This window comes from Wyeomyia smithii, chromosome 3 (assembly GCF_029784165.1).
Source record: "Wyeomyia smithii strain HCP4-BCI-WySm-NY-G18 chromosome 3, ASM2978416v1, whole genome shotgun sequence".
Lineage (NCBI taxonomy): Eukaryota > Metazoa > Arthropoda > Insecta > Diptera > Culicidae > Wyeomyia > Wyeomyia smithii.
Genome location: NC_073696.1, coordinates 101,348,479 through 101,367,960, shown reverse-complemented (window position 1 = coordinate 101,367,960; position 19,482 = coordinate 101,348,479). Strand labels below are relative to the sequence as shown.

General features: G+C 38.6%; 1 protein-coding gene across 2 annotated transcripts; it reads left to right on the top strand.

Annotated features, from left to right (window-relative positions):
- The first annotated feature begins 8,841 nt into the window (after positions 1-8,841).
- LOC129730291 (reticulon-4-interacting protein 1 homolog, mitochondrial) lies at positions 8,842-18,850 on the top strand. Of its 2 annotated transcripts, XM_055689503.1 has the most exons (5): positions 8,842-9,271; positions 9,843-10,054; positions 10,117-10,451; positions 10,519-10,810; positions 16,036-18,850. In XM_055689503.1, exons 1-5 carry the CDS (start codon positions 9,007-9,009, stop codon positions 16,045-16,047), a joined length of 1,116 nt encoding a protein of 371 aa, XP_055545478.1. In that variant the 5' UTR covers positions 8,842-9,006; the 3' UTR covers positions 16,048-18,850. The 2 variants fall into 2 exon arrangements, with proteins under 2 accessions (XP_055545478.1, XP_055545477.1); XM_055689502.1 differs by lacking the exon at positions 16,036-18,850 and having other exon boundaries at positions 10,519-11,008.
- The last annotated feature ends 632 nt before the right edge of the window (positions 18,851-19,482 follow it).

Sequence of the window (19,482 nt, the reverse complement as noted above, 5' to 3'; positions counted from 1 at the left end):
TTGAATTAATTTATTTATCTGCTGAAAACATAAAAATGGAAATTATCTCTTCAGTCATAGTTTTGTATAGCGGGATGACAGATTGATATCTCTTTTTTTAATTTTTTTCTGTCTAATATGATAATTAAAATTTGACAAGACAGCAAAATTTATCGTGAAAATTCGGTTGTAGAACACACATGTATTTTCCCAGCCTGCAGTTTCAGTTTCTGCGAAACAGAATTCACGAGTTTACACTTCGAGCGAAGTGAAAATTGGCCGGAATTGACAGAATATAAACGCGCACTAGCTACTTTTTCTTTCACTAGTGTGCGTATGCAAAAAAGTAAGCCCAAGTGGAAAAAAAAAGATTCAAAATTCTCTGACCTACACAAAACGTCAAGATGAGCTGCGTGCCTTTTCCGCCATTACCGCTCGTGGAAAGCTCTAAATGTTTGTTTATTAAGATCCGCGCATGCGCACGGCGAAATTTAAATAACAAAACGCCCATTGCTTGTTGAAGTTGCCAAGTTACGTTACGACGTTGTTATATTTTCTACTCCGTTACTGCGATTGAAAATTCTCTGACCTACAGAAAACGTCAAAATCAGCTGCGTGTCTTGTCCGCCATTACCGCTCGTGGAAAGCTGGATACACTTATTGAAATTATTTGATGATTTCAATAGAAAACTGTGTTAGAAAAATGTTTCAGCGGTTACAGTCACCCCACAATAATGGGTCACTTTTACGAAAATGCGTCTATTCTCATGCAACTGAACAATTTTCGTTAGCCATGGCATTTTTTTCTTCAACTAAAGCCCAAGACTTAGACAAACAGACGTAGCACTGCATACAAAATTCTAAGAAAACTGTGGTTGCGACCAACCTGTGCGACACCTACTGGACATATTCCGTAAAGGATAAACTTTCTGCTTTTCTGCTGATTTTGGCAGCACGGTACTCGAATACTGTCAACTGAATTCAAAGGACAAAGTACATCAGTGCCACCACCGCTGTGGCGGGAATATTATTTTGATCCACGGAAATAAATCTCGTGGTACGCCTGTTTGTCTGTCGCTGGATCGAATTAGTTTACAATTCCTAGCGAAGTAAAAAAAACTGCACATTTTGTATGAGATTTTCACTTCGCTTGGAACTCTGTGCTCTATTTAGTTAAAAAATGCCATGGCTAACGAAAATTGTTCAGTTGCATGAGAATAGACGCATTTTCGTAAAAGTGACCCATTATTGTGGGGTGACTGTAACCGCTGCAACATTTTTCTAACACAGTTTTGCATTGAAATTATCAAATAATTTCAATAAGTGTATCCAGCTTTTCACGAGCGGTAATGGCGGACAAGACACGCAGCTGATTTTGACGTTTTCTGTAGGTCAGAGAATTATCAATCGCAGTAACGGAGTAGAAAATATAACAACGTCGTAACGTAACTTGGCAACTTCAACAAGCAATGGGCGTTTTGTTATTTAAATTTCGCCGTGCGCATGCGCGGATCTTAATAAACAAACATTTAGAGTGTTCATTCTACTATTTTTCTCTGTAATGTAGGGATACTATCTGGTCAGAGGTACGAATCAGGACATCTATTTTTTCGGCACAAATTTGATCCAAATTATTTTTGTTCTGGTTTAAACTGGTTGTATGTGATTTGCACTTCAAAATGCTATTCGGTTGTTAATTTATTCAACATGTATCTCGATCTCCAATTTTATCAAGCAACTTTAAAGTTTTAGGAATTTGTATGTCCCCAAAGAATTCAGCACACGTAAACTGTTTAAATCAACTATAAAAATTGCCAAATGTTTAACAATATTCACTTTACTCAGGCTTAACCAAAGAAATAATTTACGCAGTGAGCGTTGTGTGGTCAGGTATCGAGACTTATCTAAATTATCCACATTATTGAACAAGATAGACAGGTCTAATGTCTAATCTCCCAGATATTTAAAAAATAATGCAGATTTTCCCTGATTTTGGGACCGATTACAGGTAACGAGGCGAGCAATTTGCCTCGCCTAGAGTCACTGACGAGCAAAATGTTGTATTAGGAAACGCGAGTGAAACTTGGCTGGTGACAGCTGAGTGGAGCAGTTTCGCAGACGAGTTACTCGTCCGAGATCCAGCCGACTCATCATCTGTTATATCTAAATTGGTCAGGCGAGTAACTCGCTGCTCACCTTGTTGACTGTAATAGGCCCCTTTACTTACTTTAGCCCGCAAAACGGTCATCACTTCAAATTTTACAATTTTACCTCATAAATTGTTACTTTAAGATTTTTATCGGAGCAAAATGTCCTTTTGTTTTTATTTTTACCAGCGACGAATTCGAACTGGCAACCAGAAATGAAAAAAAAAAAAAATACTGGGCAATATGCAACTATTTCTAATATCAGGCAACATTCACGTTTCTGTTAAAAACTTACCGACTTGTACCTTGCAATATGAGCTTGGTGATTGCAGATAATTGCAAAGGAAAGCAAAGCCTTGGTGCTACATTCCGATTCGGAACTCGACCTTCTGTTTATTATACACAGACTTCGCAGCCAACTGTTAAGTGTACAGGACAATTGCGGGGCTAGCGCTACGATCCTACTGACACTAACAGTCTCTCCCGAGCCGAGACTCGAACCTACGATGACTGGCTTGTTAGACCAGCATCGTACCTCGAGACCAGCTGGGAGGCAGATAATTGCATGTCTTATAAAAATCAGGACAAATTCTAGAATATGAGAAATAAATCAGGACGCCGAAATATGATCTCAAAATCAGGACGGATGGTATCCCTACTGTAATGTGATGTTCCATACGACAAATTTCACGAACTTTTTTAAATGAAACTACTGCTCAAAATTTCATCATCAACTAAGTTTTGTACTGATTGACACAGGTTCCTCAAAGCAAAGAATAATACGATCTCGATCTAAACACCCCTATATTTTTTATTAGTTTATTAGCTTAGGTGGTAGTAAATACTATTGTTCTATGATATTTATTTTGTAAAAAGTACAATAGATGAAAAAATAAAAGAAACTCTTCCTAGAACTCACATTATAGTTTCACTAGTAAAAAACTGTGCTACTTTTTTCCAACTCAACTTGAAAATATATACCGTCCTTTCACGTTCTGCATTTTTATTTGTACTTGGCAACTCGGCATTGCCCGTGTGATGCTCATGCGTTTGCGAGGTTTACGATTAGTGCGGTCTCGATTAGCATTGGCCAAAAATTGCAGAAGTATCGATACTCGAGTATCGATCATTTTTCCCTGGTGGTATCGATGCCAGGTAGATATCGAGGGCGGAGCATCGATACCGGCTGTAACGATAGTGATGGGAAATATCGCCCAAAACAGACATCGATAACAATCGATAATTCCGGGGTTTTTATCGGTATTATCGATAAGTATCGATAATTAGACAGCTAACGTTTGCGGTGAAAAAAAATTTTCAGATGGCGATTAAAAAATGTTCATCATGTTAGCTTCATCACAAAAAAATATTACGTCCTTGTGTGCAGCCTTCCGGCAGTGAACCGGAACATTCGCCATGGCGGACGAAAACATGCGTGTAGCCATGTTTTTAAGCTCTCTCTTCGTTTTTTTATTAATTCATCCTCCGTTTTCGCAACAAAACTGTTGGAATAGGTCTTGCGCTTCAAGTTTGTCCAGAACTTCTCGATGGGAAGCAGGTGGGGGACATTGGGCGGATTCACCGACTTCGGTTCCACATCGATATTCAGCCGCTCCATCTCCTCCAACGATCGCCGACGTCAAATCTGGCCAGAACACCGTGTCTTCGCGCTTATGGTGTTTCTTGATGAACTTCGCAACTTCTGTCAGGCACTTCGTACTATAAATTTCCCCGTTCACGGCCAGCCCGGAGCGAAAGAAGAGCAACTTTAACATCCCTTTCTCACTGATTGTCAGCCACAGCCGCACCTTCTTTGGGAACTTGGTCTGTGAAATAAACTTTACCTCGGTGCTTCCTTCGTGGGGGAGGTAAAATACGAAGAGCCCTGCTAGTCGTTGCCATCCAGGGTGAGATAGGTCTAGTCGTCCAAAACCACTGCCGCGTCGCGATTCGCCGGGAAAATCGACTTTACCATCTTATTCAACCGCTGTCGCTGCGTCATTGCCTGTAGCTCCGAGACCAGTGGACGGGACTGCCGCTACCTGCATGTATGTCCATGTTCTCTAGATGCCTTTTCACTGTTATAGAGCATACACCAACCTCTCGGCCAAGTGCGAGCCCCTTTTCCCTCGGTCTTCCTCTTCAGCACCCTTTGAAGCTTCTTGTCGCACAGGGTCGTTGGTCGTCCGGAACCGGGCTTTCTTTCGATGCTCTGATCGTTGTCCAATAGTGTCAAGATGTTGTAGATGCCAGAACCGGCATACCCGGCGTCCACAAAGTGCCGCACGATGTCCGTTTTTGACGCGGCGGGGTACCGTTCTTTGAACGCGCACACTTCTGAACGGAGTAGCTTGACTTTTTTCGCCATCACAGTTAGAGCTTGACTGATAGAGCTGTCAAATTTTTTTTGCTAACTCATGGGTTACTATGATTGATGATGCATGAGTAGTTTCGTCAGTGCGATTAAAGGTAAACCCATGAGAAATCGGCAATTTTTGTCCATTTTTTTACCGCAAACGTTATTTGACAAATGCAATTTTGCTATATAAATTTGTTAAAAACAGAGAAAGAGATGGCCCAAACAGAATGGATACGTTTGCGTTGCGTTGACGTCAATGTGACAGTAAATGTATGGGCTAACTGTCAAATTGCCGCAAACGCAGCCGCAACGTATCCATTGTGTTAAGGCCTTGAATGACAAATTTTACGATACTGCGAATGAAAATTCAAACAACCGGACGAGTTAAACAGTTTGTTTTGGAAAGTCTTCGGGTTTGCTTTCTACGGAGTAGTTTCAAACCGAAGTTCATTTTGAAGGTTGTATAATTATGGAAATAATTGAAGCAGGCAAAATTCTGTCAATTTTTAAATGGCCAAAACTTCACGAAAAATGAATCAATTCTGACAAAACAGGTTTCATTTTACTGAAAAACTGTCCTAGTTTCCTAGTATTACTTGAGAACTGGACGTGACCAAGGGTAACTGGAAATGTTTCGGATTTCCGGAGTGTGCGCCAAAGTGTACAGAGCGTTGCGAATCGAGCGAGAAGTAAAACCTTTCTTCTCCTTTCTGCTTGAGAACGAAACATATGTTACGCTTCTCGAGTCTTTTGTACACACGCTTTGGAGATACTCTTTCTTCTTCATGCATTCCCTTGAGTAGCAGCAAGCACGCACCGACACGAACAAACTCTTTCGTATTGCTACTCAGCTACCGTAAAAGAGTACGTGAGTAGGAGTACTCGACTAAAATTGCTCGACTAGGAGTGCTTGAAAAACTGTGCTCGAAAACGAAAATGCTTTCTTCCCGGTTTAGCCTCACGCACCGACAGTGGGGTAACGTGTAGGGTATCGGACTGCTTCGGTAAGTTTTCTACAGCAGTCTAATGCAAAACCAGCCGAAGCGAACCGCTGCCGAAGTAGTCCGATACCCTATCATTTTTTTTCCTATGCAACCATCGCAAAGCATCTTGAAACAATTGTCTTCGGCTAGTAGTTCTCGCGAGTTGGGCAATAGGTACACACGAGTACACATGAGGAGAGTAGACGGGAGTGTGTGCATATGATCTCGGGAGTAAATGCGAGCAAGAAAGAACGTGAAATAGCTTGAATAGAGCATTCTCTACTGTGTGAAAGCGGCATCACCGAGAACCTCACATGAGGTGTTGCATGCCGCTTACGAGCGAGACTAACAACACTGAGTGTACATTTTTGCAACGCGTAGAACTTTTTCTGACATTCTGTTTCACTTAGGTTTATATGTTGTCAATAAATCAGAATTTATTTCGGGTTCATTGGTAGCCAAAGATTAAAAATTCGCCAAGGAATCACCGAGGTATTTATCAAGTATGGGTGTTGATTTTGGCGGTTTTTTCTCTGTTGGGTACTAATTTTTTTTTAGCTTGCAGCACTCTAGCAGAATTCAATCGAGCATTGTGGGTGTGTAGGTCTTGTTAAACCAAGCAACTTTGCAAACTTGCGTTTGAAAATTTATCTGGATTAACATTTAAAAAGGTCAGATTATTTTCGCGCGGATTTTCTCTAAAAGGTTATTTATGCAGATTTTCAAATTAACGTGGTTTTTTACGCGAATTTTTTAATTAAAGCAGTTTATCAAGCGGATTTCTGAATTAACATGTTTTTTTCACGAGGCATGTATCCCCCGCGAAAGAAAACCCAACTGTATTTGAACCTTTTCAATTAATCAATATATTTTAGTAAAAATTATCTGAACTTTCCTTCAAAAATATAAAAAATTGAGTTAAAGATCCTACTCTGAAAAAAATATTATTTTAAAAACAAAAAATGATTTTAGAAAATATCGGTGATCTCAGATTTTTTTAAATGAAGTATTTTAGATAGACAATTTCGTTGCCTAAAACGTTCTATATGTTGCAAAAATGTACACTTTGACACACACTCTTGAAATCCGAAACATTTTCGGTGTAGGTTGGTCACACCCAGAGTCTATGTTTATAATAAGAGTCCCGCAAAGATGAAACCAAAGGAACCAAATCAGTGTCAAACGAGGGTACCAATCGAGCAATGTAAATAAACAAGGTGATAATGTGGATGGAAAGTGTTGTAATTGAGCGTAATAAAGAATATGTGTTTTTCCGAAGTTTCACTTACACATTTCAATCCAACATTAAACCTGTACACTGGTTCACTCAAATTTAACAAAACATTACCGGTGTAATCTTTCAAAACTGTGTACCTTGTGAAGAATTTCAAAAAATGATATTCGCTTATGCATGGTGAAAAACAGAACTGTATAGTTTTTAGCAACAAACGGCATAGAAACTGTGTTACCGAAACGATAGATTTTCTCTTCGCGCGACTCTATATACACATAGGCTCTGGTCACACCAAGTTCCCAAGTAATACTAATATAATACTGTTTTCTAGTGAAATGAAACCGGTTATCAAAATTGATTCATTTTTCGTAAAGTTCTGGTCATTTAAAATTCGAGAGAATTTTATTTATCTCAATTATTTTGTCTACCCCAGGATATTTTTTGGCGCAACAACTTCGTTGATTTGGATTTTTAGTGGAACTAAAAATTGTTTGTTGGGTAACAGATACTTTAAACTTAAACAGTTCCAAGGTAAACTAAACAATTACCAGAGAATTACCAATAGACTGCCGCTATGCATGTCCATCATATTATAAGAGTTGGCAAGCCAAAGAAAATGCATTATATTACAATTTCGTATCTTTGCTTTTTATGAGATGGTGCAAAAAGTTTGGATTTTTTTTTAAAGTTCTCCAGTACTAAGTTGTCGAATCCATCTGTTCTTAGGAAACTAAAATCTATAAATACCTCATTAGTTACCATTATTTCTCAGAAACTCAGTGACACCCGGGGCTAAAGGTTCGCCCGCACCACCCCCAACAATGCTAAATCTTGTCGAATAGCAGCACCCAACAAATACCTAGCGGCAGAAGCAACTCCTGGGGTAGGGTAGGTGAGGTCTCCTTCTTTTGAGTCTCCTCCAGTAACCAGCCGCACTGACTTTTGCTTACCCTTATAATATCGATAATTATCGCTAACGTCAAAAAATTAACGATAATATCGATGACCATCATTTATCGATATTATCGATAACTTTCCCATCACTAAACGATACTCTGCCCGCTACTTGAAACAGGTCCATGAAAAGCTACCATTTTTTCTTAATCATTCAAGAGGAAAATCAGAGATGTCAGGTGTTTTTGAAAAATGCAAGCAACTATTTGAAAAACCGACAAAATCTGCTTAAAGTCTGAAAAAAATTTGTCTGTGATTTGAAAAAATGCGTTCGCGCAGGCAAAAGTCTGCAAAAATTTTTACAGATTTTGAGAAAGTCTGCGTAAATATTAAGAAACTCTGACAAAACTCTGCATAGACTCTGGAAAAAATATAATTATCTGCGAATCAACAAAAATCTGCACACCGACTCTAAACATCTGCGTTTTGAAGACAAATTTGCATATTTTGTATCCCTGCGGTCAATAGACTAATGGTATTGGAATGGGACAGCGGTGACAGAATTATATGTCACACACACAAATCAATGCAATATCATACGCGCGTCTGCAGCCTTATTTAAAATATCGGGCAGCACGATAATCCTGGCTTCTTATTCTTTATTGCCTGCCTTTTTGCAAAAACTCGGCGCTTGCGATTTTGCTCTGCACATGCAGTATTGGCTCTGACGACTCTGTTGATATTGGTTTGGTTTTTACTTGCGAAAGTGAAGGAGGGAAATATTTTTGCTTTTGTTTTCACACATAAACTGACAGTTGCATATGAGAATTCGCGTAGGTGCGAACAGCCTTAAAAATCTCTTTTACTTGTGTCAGGGCCAATTACCAAATGCGGCAGATTTTTTCTCGCAAGAGGCATGAAAAACCGCCTTAGAAATGAGCGGGTATATTCAATCCTGTTGGTGTCTTTTACACAAAGAGCACAAACCGAATTTCTGCACTGTTTGTAGAAGACTTTAACGCGATAGGATATATCCGCGCACTTCTACAAGGCTTTTCCGTTAGACAATTTATAGCAATCAACAATATTTTCCGATTTCATAGTTTCTCTTCAGTATCGAAAAAATATTGGGGCGAAAGTATCGATCCAGCTTGATATCGAAGTCGCTTGCATCGATAAAAAATAACGATATATCAGCCCCAAGGTATCGATACTGTAAGTATCGGTACGATATCGGCCAATGCTAGTCGCGATACTTGGCAAACTTGGCAGCATAAAGATACCGTTTGTGGGTGGCACAATGATGTTTATCTTCACGTCAAAACATCAAACAGCTGTCACTGCGAAGAAGTTAACACGGCGAAAGTGCTGAATTTTATTGTCAGGCTACGGATCAAAAGTGAAAATATTATGTACTCCCCAAAATATTTTAGTTCCGTGGCCATACAGCGGTTCGGCTGTCGCTTGTTGTCTTCCGCCTCCGGAGGAGTACCATCATGCAGCAGAAAGGTGCGACCCATAAGCAAGATGTGCGGATGGCAGATACATTCGTATGGCAATCTGGATGAAGTGGAATACAGCGAAAACATGAAAATGCCCGCCTTAACGTCTCCCAACCAACTTCTGGTCAAAGTTACGGCTGCATCCGTCAATCCGATCGACGTTGCAATGATAAGTAAGTACATGTTTAGGATTTTTCAGTTCCGTCGATTCCTCGAATAAAGTTTTTTGCTTATGTGGTTTTGGTTTCCAGACAATGGAACCTGTTTCGCTTACTGCTAAATTACGTATCTCAGCCTTTCTCCTTTCTATTTCTTTGCTATGTTAGCTTAACAAAATCAATTTTTATTCAAACCATTTCGTTCCTGTTATTTCGGAAATGTAAATACTAAATCCTCTATTTTTGATCTGATAAAATATTTGCATTACGCGATATCTAAGACAGATAAGAATTTATATGGTATTTAAGCTAGAGGTAAAAAGCTTAACGTCACTGCTTAAAAAGTATACGTACGAACTCTAATTCCGTTACCTACCATTGCTTGGATGAAATATTTTCGTTTAAATGAATTAGGAAGAGCCGAGCCAGAACTAACATTGTGATTTAAAGCAATGATAATTATATTTTACATACATTTTTACATACGTACATTTCTGATTATTGTTCACAAAAATCAAAATAAAACAATATTTTGCTTTTTTTTGTCGAAGTAAAAAAGTATAATAAAAGCTTTTACGCATTTCAGAGGGATATGGTTCTTCGATTTTAAATGCAATGCGCTGTAAGAGCAGTATTGAATTTCCGCTAACGCTTGGACGTGACTTTTGTGGAGAAATTGTACAGAAAGGGTTGAGCGTATCTAGTCGCGATTTGGAGTTGGGTGACGAAGTATGGGGAGTGGTCCCTTTGCATCATCAAGGATGCCATGCTGACTACGTAGTGGTTGAGCGGTATTGTGTAAGTAATTCTGGCTTCGAACAAAGATAACTTTTATTATTAGCGACTATACGTTTTTTTAGCTTTCCAAAAAACCAGCCTCCCTAAACAGAATCGACGCCAGTGCAATATTATATGCTGGTCTTACCGCATGGTCTGGTCTATACATCACTGGACACTTAGGGGGCGTTCTTGGTGCCATTTCACATGTCGGTGGTGGTCGGGGTAAAAAGGTATTAGTGCTGGGTGCTTCAGGGGGAGTAGGGACGTTAACTATCCAGATGTTAGCGGCCGAAGGGGTCGAAGTATTCGCAACGTGTGCGTCCGATGCCATAGATCTGGTGCAAAATATTGGTGCCAACTACGTGTTCGACTATAACGAACCAGGCCATGTTCAAGATTTGGCAAATGCTGGAAGGTACGAAACAATTACAAAGTAGCTAGTAGTGCACAATTCACAGCTTTATTTTACCCTTTATTCGTAGATTCGATATTGTGTTGGACTGTGCCAACAAAGGTACTGAATACGGCACAAGCATTCCCTGGAAGTTCGATCAATATATCACATTCAACTCACCTGTCTTAAAAAATATTGACGAGAATGGATTTGCCACAGGAATGTGTCAAAATGCGCTCAACATTGTTCGGAACAACGTTGCGTCAGTCAGTGCCCAGAAAGGACTGATAAAGTGGGGCTACTTCGCACCTGCTCCACAAGGAATTGCCTTTCTGCAGAGGCTTGTTGAAAAAGGCAAATTGTTACCCATTGTCGAAAAGGTATATCCATTTGAGCAGGCGATTGATGCTTACGCGCGTGTGGAAGCCAAGCATCTTCGAGGGAAAATTGTGATAGATTACAGTTAAGATAGTAGTCGAGTAATATTGTAAACTTTACTCAAATTTGTGCCTGCTTGAATATCAGTACTTATTGCTTCAAGTAATAGATCATACGTAAAACGAATTTTCGCTACCGAAGGAATACTGTTTTCTTAATGCGTTTAACATAACTACGGAATATCTCAGTTAGAAGATCGTTCTTTGACTTATTTTATTCAAGTGTTCAGTGGTTTCCTATACGAGTGTTAATAATATTATCATCCTGCAACCTAATCCTATCGATTCAGTTCTGGACACATGCTTATTGAATGAAACATGCACTGCCGCTGTCCGCATATGAGTCCCATGTCGATTTTTGGCGTTTTCGTGATAAATATACGAATGGTCCTCATTTATAACGTACTTCGTAAAACTACATTAAAAATACTGGGTTTGTTTCTATAAAGTACAAAAAAAATACCAAGTCATGTTGGTCCCATATCGCATATACTCGCATAACAGTCCCATTTCTCGTACTTAAACAAATTAAGGCCAAAGCCCCTTTTCTATTATTTATTATGTATGACACTTTTAATTCAGATTGTTTACATTCAGTTTATTATCAAATAGAGCCCACAGGGAGTACATATCAAATATTACTTATAATAAGAGCCTAAGTCAACGAGTTTGACTTGGTAGGCAAGTTCAACCAAAACAGTTTCTGCTCTTCATCAATGAGTGGCAAAATTATACCTAATATGGTCTCCTTCCGGCTAACATCGATACCAGTTGGGTGCTGTTGGTTCTTTAATGAGCTTACTAGATTGAATTCATCAGTAGTAACTAGTTTTAGCTGTTTTTTTGAGAACAAAGAAAAGCTTTGAACTCCTACTCCATTAGCGACAGAATCGCTAAATAGTAAGTCCAGACAACCTTTACGCACAATGATCCGTCTAATATTTTCAATGTAGGGCCGATTCTTACACTTGTTTAAAGTATATTGGCTTACGCTGAAACCAGGTTGTACGAAACTAGTTGCATCCATTTCCAACACGTTAACCCTTTTCTTTGCTTTAGTAACAACTTCCACAAACTCAGGGAATGTTACCGGTGGGTTTTTGCGCATGGATTTTTCCACCGCAGCATGGAAAGAATCTGCCGCCATAAAAGTGTGGCCAGACTCGAAGAACTTGAGAACGATTTCTTCAATCTGGTTTGCTGAAGAATTTACAAGCAAAACCAAATGAAGAAAAAGTCCCCAGTTTTTGTTCTGCGCCGCGCAGTTGTCGAGCCAGAAAGTGATCCTACGAAAGTTTTTAAGATGCTGAATGACTTGGTGAAAGCAACTAATTATGTCATTCGCGGATCTACCAGCAACCGCTTCGTGCCACAAACAAGCTATCACTGAATGGGATTTCGCGCGACTGGTGCGAAAGTTTCATTAAACGCCAAGAGACGCTGCGAAAAAACAATCGTTTTGAAACCGTCGAGGCGGGGCAGCTGGATGACCTATTGAAAAAATATATGGACAATTGTTTGTAAATGTATAGTGCCGTGTCAAATAAGTTAATTGGAAAAAAAAATTGAAAATTTCTAATTTAAAAATACCTTCTGCAGATCCACAGCTAATACAATTTCATTCGATTTAACTTCTTCGGCATCTGCGCGGTAGGCCTCACGTGATTGCTTCGCAAAATTCAAGTGATTTTCAGCTTTTTCACAATTGGGGCAATTATGCATTACGTTGTTATTCATGTGACCAAGCAAATTTCTATGCTTAGTAGCTGCAACGCAAGTTTCACATTCTTCATGACCGAGCTTTACCAGAGAAATGTTAAGCTCCCTTATCAATCTACAATAGAACGTATAGCTAACTTTCAGTTCCGGATGCATTTCTTGATACTGCTCGTGCATTCGCTTCTCGGTAAGATCCGACGCTAGACACAATCGATTCGGAGCGTGTTCACGACGGTAGTGTGAAATGGTTGGATTATAAAGGGCGATGTGAGCTTTTACGGCATTTCTTTGGTCAGAGCTTCGATCATATTTTCCGCGTTTTTTTAGTTTCTCGTTGTTATTAAGACATCTATATATGATATTGCTGTGAACAAATGATATTATAATCATGTATCAACATATATTATCAGGAGCTAGTATTTCTTACCCACAGTGCTCCCCGTAGCCTATGGTGTTAAGGAAAAACTTCCGGCAAACCCGCACAACTCGTTTGTCGGTCATTTCAAATGAAAAATGGTATGAGTGAAGTTTACTTGAGTCTTTGAGTTCATGTCGATGGGTTTTTCTGAATTTAATTGGCACCCGGCTAACTCTTTCACGGTAAAAAGCAGACTGGCCACTGACATCAAGCTTCCAAAATGACCGATGTATCAGTATACGGTCGTTTTTTGCGACTTTGTTGGAGCAATTTCTGCGACAGCAACAAGGGACGAGTTTCGGTGGATGGGAGATAAGACGATTTCTGGCCACAACACCTCTGCGCTGTTCCTTTTTTGTCTTCGTTTTACGTTTTGCTCGGTGCTCCATTACGAAGTAGCTTCCTTCTGAATCAATAACCTGGTCTACACTACTGAACTCATCAGCGGAATTTTTACCATCAACGAAATACGGTTGCATTGCGCTGTCATCGGATTGTCCAAAAGTTTCTTTTCTTTCGAAATTCACGGGGCTAGATTCCGTACGGAATCTTTCCCAAGTATCACCACCAAAACCGTAAAACTCGTCATCCGAACTTTCATCACTGCCGTAAACCTTAATTGCATCTAATGCTGACATATTTGCCTAAAAACCTTACAACTTTTCAACAAAACGACTTTACAACGCTCCGATTTACTTTAGATGACGATTAAACAAAAGTATACGTAAGCAAACGAAAACAACAACGCGTGCGATGCTAATAAATGGGACTGGCAAGCGGGTATATGTGTGATTTTCCAGAATGTGTTCGCAAATGAGTCCCATTTTCTTCTGTCGTAATTTTCTTTGCCAAAACATAAAAATATGATCAAAAAATTTTCACAACAGTATAATTATACTGCAATGAGTATATTTCGCCGAATTACGTGAGATATAATAGTGATAAACGTGAGATATAATAGTGATGAACGTAATGTTAGAAACTTCAATCGTCTTTTTCTCAACATGTCAGTCTTCGTTATGGGACTGATATGCGGGCAGCGGCAGGCTGCACTTATTCCCAATATGTCGCCGTGTTTAACTTCTGACGGAACCTATAAAAGTAAAACTTTCCTCCTGTTCAAGAGTACAACCAACGCTCCTACGTCTTATTTACTAGCATACACGGTGACCTGATCGTTCCTGACGTCAGTAACATTGCCGACCAGAGTGCATTATTAGCTGATTAGAATTTTCTCCTGTCTTGCCATATAGACAGCTAAAAGTCACATTGAACAAAATAGAAAAAATATTCCTTTCGTTATCGCTCCCTGGCGAATCTGCTACTTGCTTGGCGTATGTAGAGGTGAAACTAATCTTTGATCTTTGACGATTAAAAGCGCTCAGCAAAAGCACACATTATGCAAAAAAATTATGCATAGTCGACATATACTAGTCTGGCTTGAGCTCCAGAGCTTAGTCTGTAAGCTCAATTTTTTGGTACCGTGATCTCCTACGAAATGGAAAATGAAATGAAAGGGGTATGATTATGTTTATTGTAAGGGTAGAAAATAGTTCTGACCCATCTTTTGACCTTTATCAGATTTTTTCATACGTATACTCGCTAACGCGATTTCACTTTTACAAATGCATGAAATAGTAAGGAACGACTGAAATTGAATAGTGCTGTCATGGTAATCTACGCATTTGAACTTTTACTTCACAGTTTTTGGTTTATACTATAATACTATAATTCTGGGATGGAGCAAAAGTTGTAAAGTTGGAAGATATGATATATTATCATATCATTCACATGATCTTTAAAAGAGATTATTGAATTGATTTGCGTGTCGCTGGACATGTTTGAAAAGCAGTTTTCCAACTACCGTCAGATTAAGTAAAATAAATTTTGTTTTCTTCCAACGTTTCTAACGAATATGATTCAAAGTCCTTGAAAGAAAACAAATATTCGTGGTGCATGCAGAGAAGCCTAAACCGTTTTTCTACCTATAGTATCGGACTACTTGCAAAGGAGGAACATTTCTTCCAATGCTGCCAAAACTCAATTGATCATTTTTCCTCATAAGCATAGAGCTTTTTTCTCAAACAAAACAACAGTCATGCAATCAAGATGATTATTTCTAATCGGTCTGGCGGGTTAAGCACTTGGGACTGATTTACGACAAAAAGAATTTATTTTATTCAGAGCACATTAAAGGCAAGTGTTTAAATCCTCTCATGAACAGTAAATCAAATATCATGTAGGTTGAATAAATTATTACCATTTTTCGAGCAAAATCGTTGCAATCCTCAACTGTAACGATAATCTCTCTTTAAAGTCTGCATGTTAGCTATAACATTATTTTTCTCCAAATCCCTCTGAATTATTTTTCATTTGAATCCTTCTGAATGATTAGCCTTCATTACGAGAGAAAACCAATTTTAACAATTGCTCTTGCACAACTCTAATAGAGTTTAGAAGTCAACATTTGTTATTTACTCTTATTCGCCACACAAAACAATTAGCTGATAATTGATGATGATACAAACAAGCCCCCTTCAAAACAAATATTTAAAAAAATGTGTTGGATATAAAGCAACGCACAAGTAGAACTTGGGGTATTGACCTATGGAAAAAGCAAAAAAAAAAAACAACACACTACACTGTGCGTACGGACTATTTTGGCATTATCTTGCAGAAGTATGTGCAATTTGAAAAAGTTTAAATAATTTAGAAAAAAATACTGTCTTCTTTCAAACATAAAAAAACAATCGAAAAGGATATTTTGGAAACTTTAATGTTCTATAATATGTGGCATAATCTATAGTTTACGTTTCAATATTGCAATATATATTTTTTTCACAAAAAATACTATTAAGTTCATGGTACGTTTTTAAAAAAAATTTTACTGAAGTTTTCCCTCAAAATTTCAGAAAAAATAAGCATTTTGTTCTTGTTTCACTTTATTTTATCACATCTCAAGTTTTTTTTTTTAAACTATCATCCGAGCTAGGAGACACTTCACGAATGTACGATTTTTTCTTACTTTCAGATGATCCAATAAATGATTTTTTCAACAGCGCATAAATGTCGAGACTACACAGCTGTGACACTATATTTTTTATAACATAATCTTGGACCAGAGTGTGCACTAATCAACACTCTCCTGGACAACATTTAGCTGAAGCATAATGCTCGGCCACAAGCTAAACAAAACGATTAAGACCGCAGCAAAATTAGAGAAGAATAACCAGCCTTCTCAAACATGATTATTCAAAGTCGCATCAGCTGATTATACGTCGCATGTCGTCTGATTTATTCCGCCAGACTACTGGCCTGAGCCACATAAACTTCAAGTGCTCACGGGATGTGCTGCCTCCTATTGCGGTGCTTCAATATTATACAACGGGACGCGTCTTATCATTTTCCCGATTGGAGATATAGAAACGCGAGCGCGAGCGCGCGAATGCTTCTTTCGATGGTGAGCAGAATGTACTTTGATTACGCGTGGCAGTACCGTGAATACTGTATGACCAAGTACCTACTAGACTACAACACACCACCGCCAGGATCGGCCTAGTTACTGCAGTAGCATACTGAGAAAGATAGACACCGGCGTGTCGTCCGATAGGTCATGCACATAGGTATACAATATTTTTTTATAGCCCCACAATTTCTTTTGGTTGAAATGGACTGATATTCCCGAGTTTGTCAGAAGGAATCCACTTCGAAACAAAATGACGAATGCAGTCGTACGACCAGCTGCCGGATTGAAAAAAAAAATATCACCACGCATCGTGCGCTACAATATTTTACGTCCGTTGCAGGCGAACCACATGTAGATTAGCAAGTTGTAGCGAAGCAAGATGAGTTGTTTTGTTTAGTTGGTTTTACATAATACAGAAAAGGAAGTAGATTAGATGTAGCTAGAGGATAAATTTGCCAAGATAATACTTTTGAAGTAATGTTTGCTTTAAGGAATAAAATTTAGTTCGATCCGGTCTGACAATTACCATATTGTTGATAAATACAAGCATGATAGTACGGACACCAACTTGCAACCAAACCGAATTTAGACATAGAACTTAGTGTAGTGTTTCTAAACTTTGAGCAGCTTTCTCGCACGTTCAAATTTGGTGACAGCGGGAAGATTTTTATCGAAAAGGGCTTCACCAATTGAACGTTAAGCTCCCAGCTAGTCTCAAAGCACGATGCTGGTTTAACAAGCCAGTCGTCATGTGTTCGTATCTTGGCTCAGGGTATACTGTGTATAATAAACAAAAGGTCAAGTGTCCCGATCTGAAACGGAATGTAGCCCCGCTTTTTTGATACGATTATTATATATGATGTTATTATTATATATGATGTTATTCAAAATTATTTGGCAAGCCAAGCAATATGGCAGGTTTGAAACCGTACTACAAGTGTTATACAGTTTTAAAAGATTTGCTAGGAGTACCGTAAAACGTAAATCAATTATTGGGAATATTTATTCTCCTCACGAAATTTCGAAAAAATGTGATAAGTTATCACCACTTTTTCCTAAAAAAAATTAAAGTGATGAAAAAATGTTTTTTGCCCTCTTAAGGCAAATCTAATTTTATTGGAATGAAAAACTATAAATCCTATTCAAATGACATCAGGGAAATAAATATTTTAAATTTCCTTAAATTGACCTTTTTTTATTTGGAGAAGTATAAAACTTATTATATTTTTTTGCGAGAAGCGTGTCAAACAGTGAGGGGCAAAATAGAGTGCCTCCTCAATTTTTTTTCATTTTTATGGTTGAAATTAAACGAAAACACATCATAATCATTCCTAAAATGTTACTCATAATGTTCTTTTCAAATTCTATTCATTTGGTTCTGATAAAAGAAGTTTTTCTAATAAAAAAAGGTCTTGATTTCAAAGAAACAGTGACAAAATAAGGTAGGTACCCACTCAGAAAATCGATATATTTTCGATAAGTTGCCATCGTGAGGGCCTTTAATTTCGTTTGTTTTAAGTATTTTGACGTTTCATGAACAACCGGCTTGGTTATGGAGCATTTGTACTCGTGTCTGCATTTGGTAAAATGGTAAAATATGGAGAACGCAGTAATTTCCTGTACGATTCCGTTGTGCATCCGGAAACTGGTTGTTCGCGATGTCAACAACGGCCAATCGCACTGGAAGGTGGCCAAGTACTACAAAATCAGCAAGACAGCGGTCGGAAAATCTTGAAGAAGTTTAAAACGGTGATGGACCACCCAGGGAGAGGAAGAAAACGCAAGACAGACGCCAGAATGGGCAAGAAAATCATTCGTGGGGTGAAAAAAAAAATAAAGGTCCGGCAGATACAAAGAAGAGCTCCAACTTTCGGTTTGCGTCGTACTTCCCGTCGCCGCATCCAAGCGCAGGGGTTCATAGCAAGATTGCAGCGAGAATCTGCAAGGTGAATAAGGCTAAATAGCTCAAGTTCGCCAAGGAGCACGCTGGTAAGCCGCTGGAATACTAGAAAATGTGTTGTGGACCGACGAGAAGGCATCGTGATGGTGTGGAGGTGCTTTTCTTGGAGCGTGGTGGGCAGTTTGGTGAAAATATACGGAATCATTACTGCTGAGTCATATTGCAATATCCTGCGGGAAAACCTTATCAAGACGGGCGTCGAGGAGCGCTCCGTTTTCTAGCAGGATAACGATTCGAAGCATACGGCCAAGCTGACGAAGTTATTTACCGTTCCTGTCGCATCAAACCCCTTGAATGACCCTAATCCTAATCTGAACCCCATAAAAAATCTGTGGGCCTTCCTCGCTGCTTGGATCGATAAAACTGGTGTAACTAATAAAAAAAACTTATTTTGAAACCCAGGAGCGCACGTGGGAATAACTTGACCCATAACACTTGAACCTAGTTGAAAGTATGCCGAATCCCTTACAGAAGGTGTTGAAATCTCAAGGAGGCCATACTCACTATTAAATTGTTTTTGTTTGCCTTCAGTTTGGCTTATTTGAAGTTATACTGATCTGGGCATTTTATTTTGTCCCTGTTCATTTGTGGATTTCAAACTGTTTTTTTTTATAAAGAAATGAGATTTTTCAAAAAGGTACTTTTTATTTTGTGACCATTTGTTAAGTTTAGCACAGAAAAAAAAAACATTTTTTATAGTGTATACACCATTCCAATCAGGTAAACCGTTTTCTGATATACATATGGTCGGTGTGCGACCAGACCGAACCAAGCGCCATTTTTTTGAAAATTGAGTTTTTAACACCAGTGGTTGTGAAAATTAATAATCTATCTTTCATGAAAAAATGAAATCATTTGAACAGTTCATGATGATATTATAATAAAAATTTCCTGCAGTAGCTTGCAGAAAACAAACGGGATGGTAAAACTTTGAACCCCGATTACTCGAAATAATGTTTTTGGCGCTTGGTTCGATCTGGTCGCACGCCGACCATATAATATTTTGTTCATCAGTCAGAGGCAAATAGAGTCAGATTCGGGAAAAATAGAGT